Source organism: Miscanthus floridulus, chromosome 6 (assembly GCF_019320115.1).
Source record: "Miscanthus floridulus cultivar M001 chromosome 6, ASM1932011v1, whole genome shotgun sequence".
In the NCBI taxonomy this organism is placed as follows: Eukaryota; Viridiplantae; Streptophyta; class Magnoliopsida; order Poales; family Poaceae; genus Miscanthus; species Miscanthus floridulus.
The window spans coordinates 121,749,899-121,770,944 of record NC_089585.1 but is presented as its reverse complement, the minus strand read 5'-3'; the positions used below and the strand labels follow the sequence as shown (position 1 = coordinate 121,770,944).

Here is a 21,046-nt window from a genome sequence, read left to right as displayed (position 1 = left end):
GATGGGAATAATATATTTGTAATATATGGTTGGGACGGTTGGAACAAATCTGGTAGGTTTAGAGATAATTTGCCGGTAGCTATAATGCTATTTTACTTTTGTTGATGCAATGTATGGTATTGTATTATCATAACCTATAAGTTAGTACTGTGAGTTTAAGTTGGCACTGTGAGTTTGTCCTGACCCCGGCGACAATTAATCATGGCTTCGCCCCTAGAGTGCCCGTGGTTATCCCATGGGGATCGTCCCTACCCAATTTTTTCCATGATTCACACAATCACATGGTCCCGACAAGGCACCAAAATATGTCAAATGCGCGAGTGACCAACAGAGTATCGTCTGTGATTCAACGACTATACTTAGGCCTAAAGGGAGGCGGTTCGACCCGCTTGAAAACATGATTCTAAAACGAACAGGGGCGATAGGTTCGCGACTCGTCCGACCCCAATCAACCCTAGGGTCGACTCGTGAGTCTAGTGACGCTCGTCCCCAGCTCCTCGGCGTCAAGCTAGACTAACAGGAGAAGCTGGTAGGCTTGCTTGCCTCCTTCCTCTTGTTACTTTGTTACATTGCTACATGTGAGTGGTTTTATAATCCGTCTCACTTAGGATTTTTATGATGTGAAGGAAAGAGAGAAAGAGGTCGTTGTTTCGCGAAACATCCGTTTTTAAGTTAAAATTTAGGACTATGAGACAACCATTATGGGGGTGATTGGTTGCTTTGGTGATGGAGAGCTGGGATGGAGAGTCGGTCCACGATGGTGAGATGCATACTCAAATCGTGCATCCAGTCATGTTTGGTTGTCTTTGTTATTGATCCAGTACGAGATGAGATCTTGTTTGGTTGTATGCATGAATGAGAGTTTTGAGTATATAACACATGGACCTCTGAATCATGGGTGCATCGCGTCGTCCTGCATCGCGAGGGAAGTGGGAATCGAGAAGACGGATCCATGCGGGACGAAGGGGCGAAGATGAATGAGACGGAGCAGGAAAATAATGCGAGGCAGACATCCAAACACGGCCAAGTGCACCGAGTGGTGCTGGTATGGGGCTCAGAATGGCCTCCTGCGTGCAACCAATCACCCCCTATATGATTGTATGAGTTGTTATTGTCATACAACTCACATTTTACTTTTGTTATATATATAAATTATTAAGGAACTGTGAGTTACTAAAAAAACTTAAAAGACAACCACTCTACACGTTGTTTATTAAACCTTTTTATTAAAATTACGTGATATTACATGAGACCGTTAACGAGACCATATCAATGTACTAGCCCTTAATGTATCCTTAGTTCCTGCCGTTGCAGCGTTGCCGTTACGGGCATGAGGCGTCATTGTCAATTCGCCATGGTGGCAAAGTTCGGTGTCTTTTTAGCTTGTAGCAACACAACTCAGATTCTATTTCTTAAGGAGAGAAAAAAAACATGCTTATCGCGAGAAAGCAAGTTCTCAGGCTCAGGCTGGCCTAATTAGGCGACCTTTCAGGAAAGGAGAGAACATTGGTCCGGGACGCATCAGGCAGTCATCGATGCGCTGTGTGCCTGTGTACAGTGCACTCACACCTCGACCTGAGAATACCAGATGCCAAACTGCCAAAACTGCGGCCTGAATTTGGCCGAACTCTTCGCATCATTTGCGGAGGTATAGACACTGCTCGGGGAATGCCAAACTCTACGGGCTACGGCCGGTCTAGACACATGCAGATGCAGCAAACACCGGTCCTAATTTTTCCAAGTGCCCGCTGCATATACGTGCCATTCAGCCGTTCTCTTTTCAGAGGGTGGGGCAGCACCGATTGTATCGATCCGATCCGTCCGATGCCTGCCGCCAACACGGACTCCTTTTTGGATCGGCATGGCTCACAGGATCAGTGCTCCATTTGGGAGAAAGAGGTAGGTCGAAGTCGGTGAAGATCTGAAGATCATGGCCTGGCTTACTCTTTCTCGACGACCACCACCAAACGATGGACGACCAAAAGTGGCGTTGGCCAAGTCGCCCGCCAAATACCACTAGGCCACCACCGCGGAACTTGCGAACCTGCAGCGACGAAGGTGGCTTCTGCTCCAGCGGAACAAGATCCTTGCTCTGATATCTCCTATCTGCACCCAAGTGGCCAAAACCGTCGAAAGGCATAAAAAACGCTGATCATACTCGGAATACGGTGGCTTTTCAATTTCCCATCAAGGCAGGCAGTGCCCAGAAAAAAAGCCTGACGAAAATGTGCTTAACATATCCGTCTGCCCATGAATCCATGAGGCTGTGATGTAGATGCGAGTAGGGTTATCCAGCGCATTGCTCGAAGATATCTATCTGTGAGGAACGCTAAAAATTGGAAGAAGGCCAGAGCAGAGGGGATATTATAGAAGAGGAAAACGCAAACATGCCCAACGAAGCAGTTGCAGAGGTACGGCTGAAAGTTCGATGCCTATTCGCTTTAATTTATCAACCGAGTTATCAGCTAGAATTTACAGTATTTTTTTCTCACAACAAAATAGCTTCGGTTGACTTATCGATCGGCTTTAATACCTGTCGAACAATGATTTGACGGGAATTCGGATAAACTCTTTTTTGCATAAAAGCCCCGACACATACACAAAAGTTCTGCATCGGCCCGGTCCGCACGGAAAACGCGTTGCATCAGATAAACAAACCATATAAACCACAAACCGAGGGGGTGATATGTAATAACAGAGCTAACTAACCATAGTTAGTTGGCGTGGCCTCTCCCGCGGGACCGAGACCAAACCAGGGTTCCTCGGACGGAACGCGGGCACAACCAGACCACCACCACCACCACCACCACCTCGACAACCGCTTCGTTTCCTTTTCCAAATTCCTCCCCAAATCGAGCTCCGATTCGACGGCTCTTGCCGAATCGCTCATCAGTTCCACCCCAAAATTCGCCGCCGGACTGGCCCCGCCGATGGAGTGACCAGTCAGGGTTCCGAAGCCGGCAATGGAGGCGCAGTGGCTCGCCGAGTATCCGCACCAGGGGGCCGACAAGCGGCCGCGCAAGCGGCCCCGGCTCGCCTGGGATGTCGCGCCCACGCTGTTCCAGCCCCCCAAGGTATGGTTCTCGCGCCGCTTGCCGCCTCGATTGGTTGCCAGTCGTGGGGTTGCGATGGTAGTTTTGGCTAGATCTGGGCGCGGTTTCCGGCTAGATTTGGAGTCGGTTGGTTCGATCAGGGGATGGAGCTCGGGGAATTGGGGATCTGTAGCTTTGTTGTTGCGGATCATCGTGGAAGTTTGGCCAATTAGTGGTGTATATGGTCGGAGCAGGTCTCTGGTGACGAGCTATTTTTGAGAAAGACGGTGAAATTTTCTGACTAGCAAAATTCACCACCGGTCCCTGAACTTGGCCGGTCGGTGTCATCCAGGTCCTGAACTTCTAAAGTGATATCTGTGTCCCTAAACTTGGCACACGGTGTTATCCAGGTCCTGAACTTTCAAGTTGATCACCATAGGTCCCTAAACTTGGCCCGCGGTGTCATCCCGGTCCATGAACTTTCAAGGTGATCACCGTCCCTAAACTTGGGAAGCGGTATCATCCCTGTCCAAATGTGGCCTAACCTACTCTATAAGCTGGCGTAGTACGCTGACCGTAAGTTAGACGTGGATCTAACATGGGTCAATTAATCAATGATTAAATAATTTTTATAATGAAAATATAAATTATATAAAATAATTTACATCAGCAAAAAATAAATTAAAGTATTAAAATAATTTACAACAACAAATATATTAGGTTTAAACTAAAATAGAAAAATACTAAAATTAATTTAATATTTATTTATCATTAATAATATTAAAACAATATTAAAAATCCTATAGTATTAAAAGTTACTTCTAATTTTAGTATTTTAATAGTAGTATTATAGAAGTAATACTAAAATCATTATTAATAATAGTATTATAGTATTAAAAGTTTTAATAATAATGTTTTAGTATTAATAATAGGAAAAAGTTCTATAATACTACTACTAAAGCTTTTAAAATAATACTAAAATTAGAAGTAACTTTTAATAGAGAAAAAACTTTTAACACTATAGGTAACTTTTAATATTATTACATTTTGACAGGGATGACACCACTTGCCAAGTTTAGGGACATGCGGTGATCACCTTGAAAGTTCAGGGATCGAGATGACACCGTCAGCCAAGTTTAGGGACCTGCGGTGATCACCTTGAAAGTTTAGGGAACTGGATGACATCGTCTGCCAAGTTTGAGGACCCACAGATGTCACTTTAGAAGTTCAGGGACCTGGATGACACCGCCGGCCAAGTTCGAATTTGGCCCGGCGGTGAATTTTTCTCTTTTCTGACCTATGTCTATGTGTTACCATGTTCTGGCTTTTGGAGCTTACTAATATAACTTTGGAGATGATAACCGTTTTTTTCAGCTAGAATATGTAAATGTTACAGGATGAATTTCTCAATTATAAGGACTAATAGAAATAAAACAGTTATTAAATTTGGGGAGCTCAATATTATTGCACCAATAATTAACGTTGGCTTTTGTGGGAATATGCAAGAGCTATGTACTTCAGTCAGTGGCTACTAGACAATGTCGATTGCCAGCTCACATAATATCAAGTCATGTAACTGGACGCTAAACATTCAGTACAAGAAATACAATATCAATCTTCAGTTTTTTTCTGTTGAATTGGTACTTTCTATCCATATTTGTTGTCAATTAGAAGTTTACATGGCTTGGTATTTTTGTAGGCAATTCCGATGCTATATTGTGGGCAGGAACTAATTAATGGTAATTTCACGACTGCATTTCTTCCGCCGCCACCGATTTATTACACCGGGCCTCCACAGAATCTTTCGCCTCCTTGGAGACCAGATGACAAGGATGGGCACTATGTTTTTGTGGTTGGAGAGAATCTCACACCAAGATGTATATTTCTGCAACTCATTGATGTTCATTTACTCTCCTTGCATTGGGTTGCTTGTTTTTGGTTCGCATCTCTGAATAGTTTGTTTAGATGTATTTTCTTTTGAAGGTTATATGTTACTAAAAGCTGTAGTCATGGAGTTTGCATCTATGTATTGTGGCTCCACAAAATATCTTCATGCTTCGTAAATTAATCACTGGATGCAATGCAGTGGTGAGAGCTGTCTCACTGAGTCACCAGGTCCTAGGTTCGAAGCAGCCTCTCCGCAGATTTTGCGGGGGGAAGGCTTGCCTTGGTTTTTCCCTTCTCCAGACCCCACTCATGTGGGAGCCTCCGGCACTGGGTCTGCCCTTTTTTTTAGTTCAATGCCGTTTCATGTTCCACATCCATCATTCATTGAATGCAGATTTTGCTGATGATTGTGTTGACTGCTGCTTGATCCTCGCGTCTGTCCTAACTGATACTTCATAATTTTTGTTCTGTTGGGTATGCCTAGTTGGTTTTGTAATAATTATTACTAACACTAACTTCTTGGTCATGCAGATAGGATACTTAGCAAGATGGGTGAAGGTTAGTGTGCCCCTTCTGGACTACTATATAATCTATATTCTATTCTGCAGTGATCTTTGTTCTTAGTTGGAATGTTTAGTTTCGATTTGAATTGTACAGGATGAGGATGGCATGATTTTTTATGCTCTCAGTCCTGACACTTTCATTGCTTCCATTCCATGCTATATTTATTGTTTCAATCTGTGGCACAGGGACATTTGGACAAGTTTTGGAATGCTGGGACTTGGAAAACCAAGAAGCAGTGGCTATCAAGATTGTGCGCTCCCTCCAGAAATACCGAGAGGCTGCTATGATAGAAATTGATGTGCTCCAGAGACTTGGGAAGCATGACTTTACTGGCAGCCGGTAAGAAATCTACCTCCCTTATTTCACTTATTGACCCTTTTGGTGAGTTGAGTTGATGGATTTGCATCGATGGTTCTATGCCTGCAGTTGTGTGCAAATACGGAATTGGTTTGACTATCGTAATCATATATGTATAGTAAGTACATATGCGTCAAGAAGGCTATACTTTTCTTGTTTTTGATGATCAGGTTATGATATTGGCTTGATGATCTCTTCAGGTATTTGAGAAGCTTGGGCCAAGCCTATATGACTTTCTGCGAAAGAACAGCTACCGTTCATTTCCTATTGATCTTGTTCGAGAATTTGCCAGACAAATATTAGAGTCTGTTGCATGTGAGTACTCGGTTTACTTTGCAACCATCAAGTCTTTTGAATTTCGAATGACACCTTTAGATTTGCATCCATCAAGTCTTTTGAATTTCGAACAATATAATTAGAATAGAATACTAAACTGCTATGGTTTGGCATGATCTTGTTAAGCTGGATTTGCTAGTTCTGATGTGCTTCCCTAGTCCCCTTTAAATGAATCTGATGTTTATTTGTTTTACCTCTTCAGTTATGCATGACTTGCGACTTATTCACACGGATCTGAAGCCAGAGAACATTCTTCTTGTTTCATCAGAGTCTATCAGGGTGCCTGATTATAAGGTTGTTACTTGAACTCCTAAACGTTTACCTGCTTCTGTATGCTATTTTCTGGTTAGGTTCTTTTTAGGACATTTATCCATTAATGTTCTCTAGCAATCCCTTATTTGCCATTGATGTGTCAATGTCATGTGGGGACCACCTGTGTGACAGTGATAAATCAGGGATTATGGAGAACTGCAATGGCAGGAATTCCTCTGATTCTTGTGTGGACAGGAATTTGACTACTTAATTTAATAATGGATTATGCAGAATTGCAACTGCATAAATACATCTCTTTCTCTAAGCTTTATTTTGATTTGCAATGAAGGTTTCTATACGACCACCAAAGGATGGTTCTTTCTTCAAGAACCTTCCAAAATCTAGTGCTATCAAGCTGATTGATTTTGGGAGTACAACTTTCGAGAGCCAAGACCACAATTATGTGGTGTCGACAAGACATTACCGTGCACCAGAAGTTATCCTTGGTATAATTAACATCCAATAACCCACACACAAAGTGGCCAATTTACCTTTATTTTCTAAATGACACCCATTTCTTTGTTTTGTATTTTTTTTTAATCTTTGCTAATTCTTTTTTAGGCCTTGGTTGGAACTATCCATGCGACTTGTGGAGTGTGGGTTGCATTTTAGTTGAGCTCTGTTCGGTTAGTTTACTAAGACTCTTTGTATTGGAGTACTTGATTAACCTTATCCATATATCTGTTGCAACTTTGTAGTGCTTGTCTTGATAAGTTTCTCTTGCCTTTTTTTCATGATAATATTAGGGGGAAGCTCTCTTTCAAACACATGAAAATTTGGAGCATTTGGCTATGATGGAGAGGGTCTTAGGGCCCCTCCCAAAGCATATGATTGTCAGAGCTGAGTATGTGTACAAGTCCTTTGTTATATTCTTAACCTAGTTTTTTGACATTTTTGTTGATGTATATCCAAGATGAGGGAGCTGGTCAGTTCTGTCTTGGCTTCTGCTCATATTAACTTATTACTCACATTCATTGATTAATGCTGTTTTACAGTCGACGTGCTGAAAAATACTTCAAACGCGGAGTAAGATTGGACTGGCCAGAGGGAGCGGCCTCACGGGAGAGCATGAAGGCTGTCTGGAAATTGCCTCGTCTGCAGGTACTTTCCTCTCTGATGTACTAATCAATTACTCGTCGCTTTGGCCAACTGACATCCTTTAGTTGGTATGCCTTTTGAAAAGTTCTAATAATTGCAATCCATGCAGAATCTTGTGATGCAACATGTTGATCATTCTGCTGGAGATCTAATTGATCTTCTTCAAGGACTCCTTCGGTATGATCCTAATGAGCGCCTTAAAGCACGTGAAGCTCTACGACACCCTTTCTTTACCAGATGCATCAGAAGATGTGGTTTCTGAGGCTACACTGAGATTGAACATGTCAATGCTGTATTTCTTCGTTTTGATGTGTAAGAACTACAAAAAAAAAGTGGAGATGTTCTACGAAAAATGAAATATGCTAACTTGCATTCTGTTCAATGATTTGAAAGGTAATTATTGTATATAAGCAGAGTTCTCTGACACTTGATCCATTTTAACTGGATGTCCTTTTCCAATTGATACAAATTCCTGTCTTTTCCATTCATACTAATTTTGCCAGACTGTTCAGTACTAGCAGGTAGCATGCAGAAATCTCTAACCAGGTGGTGTCAATTGAGGATAAATGGGATTAAATGGTTTCATGGAAGACTGGAATGGAACACTATATTTAATGGTGGCATACGGTGATCTGTGGTCAACAGGTAATCATTTTGCATGCATTTAGAATTTGAGTATTTCTTGTGCAAGTTGGCAAAGATATTTTCGCTATGTCACTTTTGGTTTGTTCGTGTTTTTCTTTTCCTCTTGAATTTTGTGAATTTGTTCAGAAATAAAACAAGTGCGCCCAACTTGTTTTGTGTGGCAAGTAGTGCTTGAGATTGGTCTTTATATATTTACAAATAAGTCTCAGGGTCAAGCTCTGTTTACCAATTGGTTGGAACGAGCAGACAAATGATTGACATAAAAGCTGCTCCCTCAATCGTGCAAAGAGTGTCATTCTCACCTACTGAGAAGTCAAATATTTTAAATTTTGACCAAATATATACAAGAGATTATTAATATTTATGGCGCATAATAAGTATCATTAGATTAATCGCTGAATATATTTCATAATAAGCTTATTCGGAGATGCAAATGTTGCTAATATTAAACTAATCAAACTTAAGAAAGTTTGACATGCACAAAACCCAACAGTGGACGCAGAGGTATGTGCTTATGGTGGTTATTCGGATCTCATGATAATTGACCTACAAACAGCTTGACCTGCCTGCAAATACTGCAATCCATGATCATAGGCATGCAAGGTAATAGGTCATATGCCATCTTTATGGATTTTCTAAAGCTCTTTTTTTACACACAGAAAAAAAGAGATTTATGTGCTGGACTGCTTTCAACAGATAGTTCGGTTCCTTTGTTTCTATACGAGCTTCCCTGGGTATTTTATTTGGACTTCTGTTTTTATATTTTCTGCTGGACCAATTGTTTGGGTAATTCTCTATGTTCTCTTATGATCACGAACCTGATGACTGGAAAAGCTTCCATGTACCTTCTAACCTTCACATATGCACCAAAAGTGAACGACACAATTATAACCACACGTATCGTGCAGTTTCTTATCCTATCTGGCCCTTATCGTGTCACGTGTTCTTGTTTTTTTCCCAGCGGTGTGTCACGCTACGCTGATACAACTGCTACGCTTTAACACAGACAAGCGTGAAGCGTTGCCTGTACATGATACAGTGGTGACTAAAGGCTGACCTGGGGACACAGAGTTCCAGGAATTCCAGCTGGCATCCATTCGTTGGGCTATCTGTCGTTGGGCTATCTGTCGTTGCACGAGCTTGGTTCGAAAGCAACATCACAAAAGCGGTGCCAAGCTTCCAACACGGTTGCGTCATATGCTGTCATGAATGTATTGTTGCGTCGCCGAAGGTTTGACTGAAGCTGCTGCCTTCGTGGGAAATAAAGGAGTATCCCGCTTTGATCAAGTTATGACTGCATAGTCACCAGGCACATATTGGTGACTGGTGAGGTTCTCCTCCGGCTAGCTTCGTGCAAAATATATGCCATACGTGGCTCAGTCCTAGATAATGAATTTGTTGACCAAACTGTCATCATATGACTGAATTTTCTTATTGCAACGTTAAGTAGAACGAGTACACGCTTGACGTTTTTTCAGTTTCTATAATGGCGGGGCCTGTTTCCTCGAGGAAATCATGAGCCGCTCGTGCAGTCTCGCCGCGGTTTCGTATCGCGGGATCCGACTCCCCTCAAATCATGCCCCTCCAACTGTGCTGTGTACCGATAGAAAATTCTAGCCCACCAGTCCATGCTCCTACATTAAGGGTGTGTTTGATTTGAACAAAGTGTGGGTGGGATATGGCTATCCATAAATTTTGGATATGGATATCCATATTGTCTGTTTGGTTGGATGGATGGGATGAGTCATTTTTCTGTTTGGTTGGATAGATGAGATTGGATGGGATAAAAATACTTAAGTAATTATATCTATTATTTAAAAATAATAACAACAAATTATACACTAATAAATTTGCATTGACACTAATCTTGTCATTATAATCACTAATTAAAAATAAAATATATTAATTAGCACTATACTACTCTAATTATCACATAAAACATGTGCTACTCAACACATGGATACGTTCATCGGCCAGATTTCTGATGACCACAATATCCCACATCTACCTAAAATATACTTTATTGTGGATATCTAAGTTCAGCTTGTCTATCCAACCAAACAATATTATCCATGTTCCACTACACTAGGCCCACGAGCAGTCAGAAGCCGGTTTCCGACGAGTCGCCTCTCTCTGGGCTCATCATAGGCTCGGCGCATCGCGCCCCCGCAAGCGACAAACTCCCCCACACTTTCCTCGCCCGCCTCGCCTCCCTCTTTAACGAGGCTTTTACATGAGTGCCATTAAAAAAGTTTGTAATTACACATAAAGCCATTAAAAAAAATGACCGCACACAGGTGCCACCGCTCTAAACTTCTTTGCCTTACAGGTCATTTCGTCCTTGTTCTGTTTATTTTTCGCCGTTTGGTGTGGGATCGGCCAGTGAAATTGTTCATATTACCCTTGACGGTGGAAACCGATTACGATTCACCACCTCAGTTTTCTTTCTCTCTGTGTTCCTCCTTGTCTTCTTCCCCTTGCGCGTCGTCAGCACCATGCCCGGTGGCCCGGCCCTGTGCCCCCGGCACCTCCAGGCCTCGGCCCCACCCTTCGTCCCCGGCGCCTCCCGGCACCAACCCCGCCCTGCGACCCCGGCCCCGGCACCGCCCTGCACCCTCGGCGACGGTGGCCCGGCCCCGTGCCCCGCGACCGCGCACGCTCCAGGCCCCGTGCCGGCAGCCGCGCTCGGCCGCGCACCAGCGCCTGCTCCCCGGTGACCCGACCCGCGACTCGGCCCGACGACCTCCCAGGCGGTCATGACGCCGTCGTCCGTCGTGGTGGACCCGGTGGCCTCGCCGCTCGTCATGTGGAGAGGGGAGTCGGGGCGCCGCCGCGCCACGTCGCCAGATCCGGCGGCGCCTGGCTACTCCTCACCCGTCTGGATCTCGTCACCGTCCGCGCGACCGAGCTCGTAGCTGCCCCACCGCACGCCCGCCGTCGCCGTCTCCTTCACTAGATCTGCCGCTGCGCTCCTCGTCAGCCGCACGCTGCCGTCGTCGTCCGCTGTAGCCATACCCGCGTGCCCCCGCTAGCTCCAGGGCGCCGTCGCCGTCTCAGTCCCCCAACCTTATCGCGCACTCGCCACAGGCGCGCGACGCCCAAGATGCTGGATGCACCACCGGTGAGGATAGGAAGGGGAAGTGGACGTCGTCCAGGAAGAGCAAGGAGGTGCCCTGGTGGCCTCGCTGCTCGTCGCCGTGGAGAGGGGAGCCAGGGCACCGCCGTTCCTCGTCGGCAGATCCGGCGGCGCGTGCTCCAGGAGGGTGGCTGCGGCGCTCCAGTTATGGGGGGCCGCGATCCAGGGGGCGCGGGTGGCTCCAGGAGGTCGTCCGCGTCGCCTCCAAGGGCCGTCGTGTGCGCCGCCGGGAGGGAGGAGGCCGCACGCCCGGGGAGAGCAAGGAGGTGCCCCACGCGGCCTCGCTGCCAGATCCGGCGCCGGCACTCCTAGTCCGCCGTGCGTCGCTGTCGCCGTGAGCCGAAGCCGTCCCCACGCTCTCTCCCCCTAGGGTTCTTCGTTGTTTGGTGTGGGACTGCCAAGAGTAATATGGACAATTTCACTGGCCGGTCCTATACCAAACGGCGAAAAAACAAACAGAACACGGACGAAAATAGCTTGTAAGACAAAGAAGTTATGTGCGGTCAATTTTTTTAATGGCTTTATAAAAGCCTCCTCTTTAATCGCAGCCGCAGAGGACGGCGCACGCGGGGGCCGGGGGCTGCTAGTGCGTTTGCCCGCTCAGCGCCTGCTTGGCACTACCAACCAACTCGGTCGTCAGTCTCCTCCTGCGGCTCCTCCTGGTCCTCGCGCGCCGCCGTGCCGCGGGAGAGCGCCACGTAAGCGCGGCGCCCCAAGCTCACAGGCTGCTAGGGTTGCGGAATGTCTGCGGCAGCGGCGGCGGCGAACGGCGGGGAGGGGGAGGAGCTCCTCCTGCTCTCGGCCGTGGAGGCTGGCCGCGGTGGCGGCGCGCCCGCCGAGGCGGAGGAGTCGTGGCGGCTCAACTTCGAGGGATTCCGACCGCCGGAGGCCCACCAGGAGAGGCCGCCGACCGGTCCGCTCCACCACTGCCTCGGCGTTCTAGGTACCCTCTCTCTCGGCTGTATTGCTTTGCATCCATGGCTGTTTTTTTTTATTATTTTCTGTGTATATTTTGTGTTTGGTCGATCTGGTCTTACGCGCCCGTGTTTCGACAACTTGGTTTGTTTCGTACGGTAATAATTTTGTTTGCTTTCTGCGACTGGTGAATACCAAAGTTGCCAATACTTGATTTCTGCGACTTTCAGTTGCCAATATTTGATTTGTGCGACTTGTGAATACCAAAGTTGCCAATTTTTTGGTTTGTATTAGTAAGAGCTAAGTTGACTCTAGGACGGACTTGATTCTTTTTTACTGCAGAGCTGGGGATCGAATTAGGATATTGGGTAGTGTTGGCCTAGATGCGGCCTAGTTCTTACCGATTTGCTATTACGCCACTTTGGAAACTCAACACAAATGCGTACTGTATCATTTCTTTACTATACTTTTAGCTTTGGGGTTCTGGAAATTCCACTCCTGCCTATTTGAGGAAGGGCAGTCTCCATCACGTGAGGTACTCATTTCTTGGACTGCGCATGCAGAAGTTCTGGAAAATTATTATTATTATTTTTGGTTGGTGTGCGGTGTGTAGTTAAGTGGCAACTGACAGATCAGCATACATACAAGAGTAAAGGACATCTGGGTGTCACTAAGTTTTTTTTTTCCCCAACATGTCGGCTTCTATAAGTAGTGGAATTGAATGACAGTCATATTCCCATCTCAGTTACTCCATTTATAGTCATGTTCTCCATTGCTATATGAGTGTACCTTTTTTTTTGCTTTAGCTGTCTGGGTTAGTTTTGTTTAGTTCCAGCAGTTCTTTCTATCTCCGGTGCTATATATTAGGAAAGGCAATTACAAATGAATTTTGAAGCGTGACTTTATAAAAACAAAAGAGCTATGTGTGCATGGTAATTTTGCTAGTCATACCATTTTAAGTCCTTTTAAAAGGGCATACCCAGTGCGGAGAGCTCCCGCTCTGTGCGGGGTCTGGGGAAGGGCGTCAGTGGCTAGCCTTACCCTCGCCTATGCAATGCGAGGAGACCAACCCGGGACCTTCCGGTCACAGGCGGTAAGACTCTACCGCTTGCACCAAGCCCGCCCTTCCATTTTAAGTCCTTTTGACTTTCTTATTTTGATGAAACTTTTTCACATAACTTCCTTCTTAGTATAACATTATGGTTCTAACCCCCCGCAGGTCGAGTTTTTTTTAACATTATGGTTCTATTGACAGCTCAAGGTCCTGAGGATGTTGTTGCTGAGTACTACCAACAGCAAGTGGAGATGCTGGAGGGTTTTAGTGAGATGGACACACTTACAGATCGTGGTTTCCTTCCTGGAATGTCCAAGGTATGTTATATATGAACTTTCTGTTCTAACATTAGGGAAGGTAGCTTATGTGGATGTTAATGATCAAATTTGCTTCGCTGCATTTGTTTCTACTTCTTTTTAATAGTGAGACTGCATCAATAAATGCCTTATAACCACTTTATTGACCTTCAGGAAGAACGAGAAAAAGTTGCCAGGAGTGAAACATTAGCCATACGGCTGTCTAACATTGCAAATATGGTTCTCTTTGCTGCAAAAGTGTATGCTTCAGTAAGGAGTGGCTCACTTGCTATTATCGCATCAACTTTGGATTCTCTTCTAGACTTGTTGTCAGGATTTATCTTGTGGTTTACTGCCTTTTCAATGCAAACACCAAATCCCTACAGATACCCAATTGGAAAAAAGCGTATGCAGCCGCTGGTGAGTTTTGTTTTTGTCATGACCTGTACTTCCAAATTTCTTTGGATCATTCGTTCTTTACCATAGCTCATGCATTTGGTTCCACTGAACTTTTGAGAACACAGTTCCATTGAACTATCTCAATTGTCAGTACACGTTAACATATTTCAATTGCTTCTTGGGTGCTATTGGTAATTAAAAATTGAATACTCTCAAGGGCTGCGTATCATTGCATCAAGAATGGATCAAAAGATACAACACACTCCACACGCCACATGCCCACAAAGCATGAAAATGTTACATGCGTGCCACTGACTGTAAACGACCTCTAACAAACTATGGGCAACCGGTTGGCAGCTACATCAAGCTGTGCCAAATCCTTGCACCTGCTAAACACCATAACTGCCCGTCCTCCAAAATCTCTCGGTAATTTGTTATGGCAATATGAAAAGAAGCACAAATGATAATTAGTTCAGAAAGAAAACGTGCAACACTATAAATAAATAAATGCCTATTAAACGATCCATATAAATAATTGAAGGAAAATGTTGTGCAATGTAATATCTCTGTTCCAAATTATAAGGTGTTCTGGCTTTTTTATTAGGTACATAGATTTTCCTACACACCTAGATATACGTTATGTCTAGATACATAATAAAAGCTATGTATCTAGAAAAGCAAGAACAACTTACAATTTGGAGCGGAGGGAGTATTAAGTAGAATAGTTACTCTAGATCATGTTCTTTCTATAGCAACTCTGGGTATTACTGTAATGCTAAAATAAAGCTTTGTTTGGAGGGCTCCAATCTATTTTACATAATTGTCAATCATATTAGTTTTTTCTTGTGATATAAGCAATCATGTATTTGTAGTTCCTTTTCCACTATACTAAAAGTCCACTAAAATATTTTGTTCAGGGAATACTTGTTTTTGCTTCTGTTATGGCAACCCTTGGCCTTCAGATAATTCTAGAATCAATACGCTCATTGGCGTCTGATGTAAGTCTCTCTCAAATAGATTTAATTTCCATTGCTCTTTGATGCATTACAATTTTTTTTTTCAGGTTGCTTTAGAGTAGATATTTCTATTGGGAGTTTAGATTTTTCTGTACCATAATTCAATGTTTCTTGTGAACTCTTGTTTTGTGAGTAACAACCATCAAGGTATCAATAGTGTATGCAATTTAGATTTCTTAGTTTTATCCTTTGCTGCAGAGTCAGATTACTTGCAGTAAACAAATATTATGTGCTTTGCATAGTCAAAAGTAATTTTTTTCGATATTTTCTTGTGCTTAAAAATTGAAAAAATTGTCATGTTGTCATGGACGGTTAGTAATTTTCCTTGGTATCAGTAAGTGTCTAACTGTAGATCATATTATTGTTTGCCCTTGTTGATTATCTCATATGGTCATATTTCATTCTCCAGGGAGATGAATTCAGATTAACAAGTGATCAAGAAAAGTGGCTTGTGGACATCATGCTTTCTGTGACATTGGTAAAACTTGCCCTGGTTATATATTGCCGCTCATTCACCAACGAAATTGTCAAAGCATATGCACAGGATCACTTTTTCGATGTCATCACAAATGTAATTGGCTTGGTTGCTGCACTACTTGCCAATTATATTGAGGGCTGGATCGACCCACTTGGTGCAATCATTGTAAGTACATGAGAAGTTCGATCTCACATTTATCCCATATATCTAGTATAAGTAGCATCTTAGTATATTCCTTATCCTATATGTGTTTATTAGTTTGGACAAGAGTAGTTAGCATCATTTGTTCTACCATCATACTACTATGACTCATTGTTCTGTGGTAATACTTTGCATTTGCAACTTGCAAGAAACACTCTTTCACCATGATTGTCTTCAGAATTAACTGTCGTCCTCCCTTGCAGCTGGCAATCTACACGATCAGAACATGGTCTATGACGGTGCTGGAGAACGTGCACTCCCTGGTGGGGCAGTCGGCCTCGCCAGAGTACCTCCAGAAGCTGACTTACCTGTGCTGGAACCACCACAAGGCCGTGCGGCACATCGACACAGTGCGCGCCTACACGTTTGGTTCCCACTACTTCGTTGAGGTGGACATCGTGCTGCCATCGAACATGCCGCTGCGGGAGGCTCACGACATCGGTGAGGCCCTGCAGGAGAAGCTGGAGCGCCTGCCAGAGATCGAGCGCGCGTTCGTCCACCTCGACTACGAGTTCACCCACCGGCCCGAGCACGCCTTGTCCCACGAGAAATAGCATGCAAGCACCGAGCTTATGCAGCAGGTGTAAGGACACGGGTTCGTAGCTGGAACTATTTATGTGTAGCCGCAGAAAGCTTCTTCTGAGACCTGATGCTCGTCTCGTCAGCCGTCGCAGCAAACCAGTTGGGTACATGCGATGGGACTGAGCGTAAAGTAGTGCTCTCTGCGATGGTGTCCTTGGAGATTACGTACGGCATCATGAACTACAGAATCTGATTCCTCCAGTGATGGTGATGAGGACCTATTTTATATTGGTCTTCAGGTGGGGTTGTTTTGTTATCTTTTTGCCTGAGCGCTGGTTTAGTTGGCTGGATTTTGGAATTTGGGTTACTGTAGCATTTTCGTTTTTATTTGGTAAATAGTGTTCAATCATGGACTAATTAGGTTCAAAACGTTCGTCTCGTAATTTCCAACAAAACTGTGCAATTAGTTTTTTTTCGTCTACGTTTAATGCTCTATGCATGTAGCGTAAGATTCGATGTGATGGCTACTGTAGCATTTTTTTTGGAATTTGGGGCGAGAACTAAACACTGCGCTGAAGACCGATGACCGAGCTCCGTATTTCTGTCAGATAATGTGCTCTCTCACCCCAAAATAACCGCATATTTCACCTTTTTTTAACACAACGCATCTCGCTACACCTTGCTTCTTGAGGAGTCATTTTTGGACTAGATATACAGAAAATTGTACCGGTATTCATATCTTCGAATAAGTATATTTTATTGAATATTTGGTCAATTTACGACTTATATTAATCCATAAAAACGACTTAAACAATAGTAACAGTACCACTAACCATACTGTAACACCATCACTACTGCAGATAGTATTTGACAATGCAGCAACCAAGTACGCTAAAAACGCTAACAGAATAGCATATGAACAATAGCGCACAGTGGGATTAGATTTATACCCTAGAGTGGGACTGCCGGTACCCGCGGACAGTGAGCCACCATCTTCTTCGTCGTTGGTGTTGGTGCGGCCACCAGTCCTCCTCGTGTCCACCATGTTGCAGAGGAGGTCGCGCCGGGAGACTCCTGCAGGTGCGGTGTCGGAGCAGTGGCACGGGAAGCTCCTGCAGGTGCGGTGTCGGAGCAGTAGAACGAGACTCTCCCGTCAGGAAGCAGAAGCCCCCGAACAGGAAACTGCAGACGGGGCAACAGTCGCACCGGGAAGCCGGCGCTCCCCAAAAACTTGATTCCCCGCCTACCCGTGCAGGTACGCTTGACGGGGGAAGTTCCGGAGGCCTGCTACCGAAGCTCCCTGTGCGCGCAGGGAAGTCCGGTCGGAGATGCAGACCGGATAGGGGCGCGGTTTCGGTTGGGCCAAGCGACAAAACCAGACCAAGCCAGGCCCACGGCTACGGCCCGGCCTGGCGCGTCGCGCGCGCGCGGGCGGGCGGCTCGGCTCGGCGGCGGCGGCGGCGCGCGCGTGTGGCCTCCCGATTCTCCCTCTCAACTTGTCTATATGAGAGTCCTAAGACTCACTCTTTAAGTTGAGAACCTTTTTAGTGAATTTCCCATATGGTACTAATCACTTTTCCACTTAACAATAATTGTGGGCCTTTGAAGTTTATTTGATTAATTAGAATAAATAATGGGCCTAGCCCGAATTAATCTAACAATCCCCACCAAACTTCAGAAGTCCACAGTTAATGTCTTCAGTTCTGAGCTTGTTTGATATACCAGTGTTTCGATGGAGACTGTTAAGTTGAACATCCATCTAGAAAAGGAGTTTACACTCATTTACAACTGACCAATGGACTATGCTTTGAATTGACAGTTTTGTGCAAAGTGAGGCTCACTCGATTCCTTTACTGATACTAGGCTGTCTGTAGCATTCCCTCTGGTTGGAGCATATAAGTCATACTCCTGGCCTATTCATGAGTATCTAGAGATCACCCAAATCTCATAGATTGCGACTAGCAATCGAACTCACATAGGTGTGTTCCTTTAAGATGCCCTGTAGGCCGACATCTTTGCTTCTCATTAAGCCACTCGGATCACATTGAGGTATTTACCAACCTGCCATACAGATAGGAAGAGAAGTGCATTACTCAAGAGATTGACCTTTATTAAAAAGGGTCTCTTCCCTCAGTCTACCCATAGCTTGTTTCACCATCCTAATTCACGGGATCTCCGATCACATAGAACAGGTTGCCACCATGATAGAACTTCATATGGGTCTCAGTCCCATCTCACTCGATGCACTATCTATCACATTACGCGATAGTCCCTTAGTAAATTGATCTGCCAGATTTTTAGACGTATGGACATAGTCCAATGCTATTACTCCGGAGTTTCTCAATTTTTCTGACAGATTTTAACCGCCGCTTTACATGCCTAGTGGTCTTCATGTTGTCCTTTGAACTGTTTATCTTGATAATTACTGTTTGGTTATCACAGTTCATAGAAATTGCGGGCACAGGTTTTTCAACCACCGGCAAATCCATAAGGAGCTCACGGAGCCATTCAGCCTCAACAGTAGCGGTATCAAGTGCTGCAAGTTCTGCTTCCATTGTTGACCTCGTTAAGATGGTCTGCTTGCAAGACTTCTAGGAAACAGCGCCACCTCCAAGTGTGAATGTATATCCACTTGTGGCTTTTAACTCATCAGCATCAGATATCCAATTTGCATCACAATAGCCCTCGAGTACCTTCGGGTACCCAGTATAGTGAATGCCAAAGCTCAACGTTCCCTTTAGATAGCGCAATACTCTTTCAAGAGCACACCAGTGATCATCTCCCGGATTTGAAACAAACCGGCTTAACTTGCTCACAGCAAATGAGATGTCAGGCCTCGTTGCACTAGCCAAGTACATTAGCGAGCCGATGATTTGGGAGTATCTCAACTGATCCCTCATTATTCTTCGGTTCTTTCTCAGGATCACGCTTGGATCATAGGGAGTGGACACAGGCTTGCAGTCACTATAACCAAAGCGACTCAGTACCTTTTCCACATAGTGAGTTTGTACAAGTGTTACCCCACCATTTTCTCCCCTTAGTAGTTTGATGTTTAGTATCACATCAGCCACTCCCAAATCCTTCATGTCAAAGCTCTTTGACAGAAAGTCCTTGACTTCCTCAATCACATTGAGGCTTGTCCCAAAGATTAGTATGTCATCCACATACAAGCACAGGATTACTCCTTCTCCCCCACCATAGCGGTAGTACACACATTTGTCGGCTTCATTCGCAACAAAACCAGCAGATGTTATAGTTTTATCAAACTTTTCATGCCATTGCTTAGGTGCTTGTTTTAGGCCATACAAAGACTTTAATAATTTACACACCTTTCCTTCTTGACCTTCTACTACGAAACCATCGGGCTGATCCATGTAGATCTCCTCATCTAGCTCTCCATTTAGGAAAGCCGTCTTAATATCCATCTGATGAACGAAAACACCATGAGACGCAGCCAGGGCAAGCAGTACTCGGATTGTGGTCAATCGGGCCACTGGTGAATAAGTATCAAAGAAGTCCTCGCCTTCTTTCTGGGTATAACCCTTAGCCATAAGCCTTGCCTTGTACTTTTCAATCGTACCATCAGGCCTGAGCTTTTTCTTAAACACCCATTTACATCCTACAGGCTTGCACCCATAAGGACGATCAACAATCTCCCAAGTTCCATTGGTCATAATTGAATCCATCTCACTTCGCACTGCTTCCTTCCAGTAGTCAGCGTCGGGAGAGGAATATGCCTCAACAATGGTGCTTGGAGTGTCATCCACGAGGTATATAGTGAAATCATCACCAAAAGACTTTACAGTCCTCTGTCTCTTACTCTTTCGAGTAGCTCCACTATTATCCTCCTCAGGATTCTCAACACATGTTTGTTCAAGATGTTCTGTTGGCGCTATGGGGGAATCAACAGGTTTTTGACTAGATGTGCTAGGTTCATTTCCTCTCATAGGAAATTCATTCTCAAAGAATGTAGCATCTCTGGACTCAATCACTGCACCAACACGCATGTCAGGTACTCCAGAGCTTACAACTAGGAATCTATAGCCGACGCTATGTAAAGCGTAACCGAGGAACACACAATCTACAGTTTTTGGTCCAAGTTTGCGCTTTTTGATGATTGGCACATTCACCTTGGCCAAGCATCCCCAAGTGCGTAGGTATGAGAGAGTCGACCTTTTCTTTTCCCATTCCTCGAATGGTGTTACTTCTTTATTCTTTGTAGGAACTCTATTCAGGACATGACATGCCGTCAATATAGCCTCACCCCACCATTCGTTGGAAAGTCCCGCAGTGTCTAACATGGCGTTAACCAAATCAGTTAGAGTGCGATTCTTTTGTTCGGCAATCCCATTGGATTGGGGGGAGTATGGAGGCGTCCTCTCATGAATAATTCCATGTTCCTTGCAGAATGAATCAAACTCATGTGAAAAGTATTCTCCCCCACGATCAGACCTCAACCGTTTGATTTTTCTTTCCAATTGGTTCTCTACTTCAGCTTTATAGATTTTAAAATAATGCATTGCTTCATCCTTTGTTTTTAGCAAGTACACATAGCAAAATCTAGTGCTATCATCAATAAGAGTCATGAAATATTTCTTTCCTCCTTTGGTCAATACACCATTCATCTCGCACAGATCAGAATGAATGAGATCTAGCGGTGCCAAATTTCTCGCCTCTTTCACAGCCTTGTGAGGCTTGCGAGGTTGCTTCGCTTGAACACAAGCATGGCACTTAGACCCTTTGACTAGATCGATTTTAGGGATTAATTTTAAACTAGCTAAGCGCGTCATACAACCAT

General features: G+C 44.5%; 2 protein-coding genes across 8 annotated transcripts; both read left to right on the top strand.

The window, feature by feature from the left end:
* Positions 1-2,753: 2,753 nt before the first annotated feature.
* On the top strand, positions 2,754-8,012 carry LOC136456791 (serine/threonine-protein kinase AFC1-like). Of its 2 annotated transcripts, none has more exons than XM_066456771.1 (12): positions 2,754-3,074; positions 4,732-4,909; positions 5,451-5,477; positions 5,669-5,822; positions 5,910-5,958; positions 6,041-6,155; positions 6,379-6,470; positions 6,778-6,934; positions 7,050-7,114; positions 7,235-7,332; positions 7,484-7,589; positions 7,696-8,012. In XM_066456771.1, the coding sequence occupies exons 1-12, from the start codon at positions 2,964-2,966 to the stop codon at positions 7,846-7,848; spliced, it is 1,305 nt and encodes a 434-aa protein (XP_066312868.1). In that variant the 5' UTR covers positions 2,754-2,963; the 3' UTR covers positions 7,849-8,012. The 2 variants fall into 2 exon arrangements, with proteins under 2 accessions (XP_066312868.1, XP_066312869.1); XM_066456772.1 differs by having other exon boundaries at positions 4,087-4,909.
* LOC136456793 (metal tolerance protein 5-like) lies at positions 7,840-16,677 on the top strand. Of its 6 annotated transcripts, none has more exons than XM_066456775.1 (7): positions 7,840-7,979; positions 8,099-8,231; positions 13,502-13,653; positions 13,807-14,052; positions 14,949-15,029; positions 15,457-15,690; positions 15,930-16,676. In XM_066456775.1, the coding sequence occupies exons 2-7, from the start codon at positions 8,153-8,155 to the stop codon at positions 16,278-16,280; spliced, it is 1,143 nt and encodes a 380-aa protein (XP_066312872.1). In that variant the 5' UTR covers positions 7,840-7,979; positions 8,099-8,152; the 3' UTR covers positions 16,281-16,676. The 6 variants fall into 6 exon arrangements, with proteins under 6 accessions (XP_066312872.1, XP_066312873.1, XP_066312874.1 ...); XM_066456776.1 differs by having other exon boundaries at positions 7,843-7,979; positions 8,108-8,231; XM_066456777.1 differs by having other exon boundaries at positions 7,845-7,979; positions 8,090-8,231; positions 15,930-16,677.
* The last annotated feature ends 4,369 nt before the right edge of the window (positions 16,678-21,046 follow it).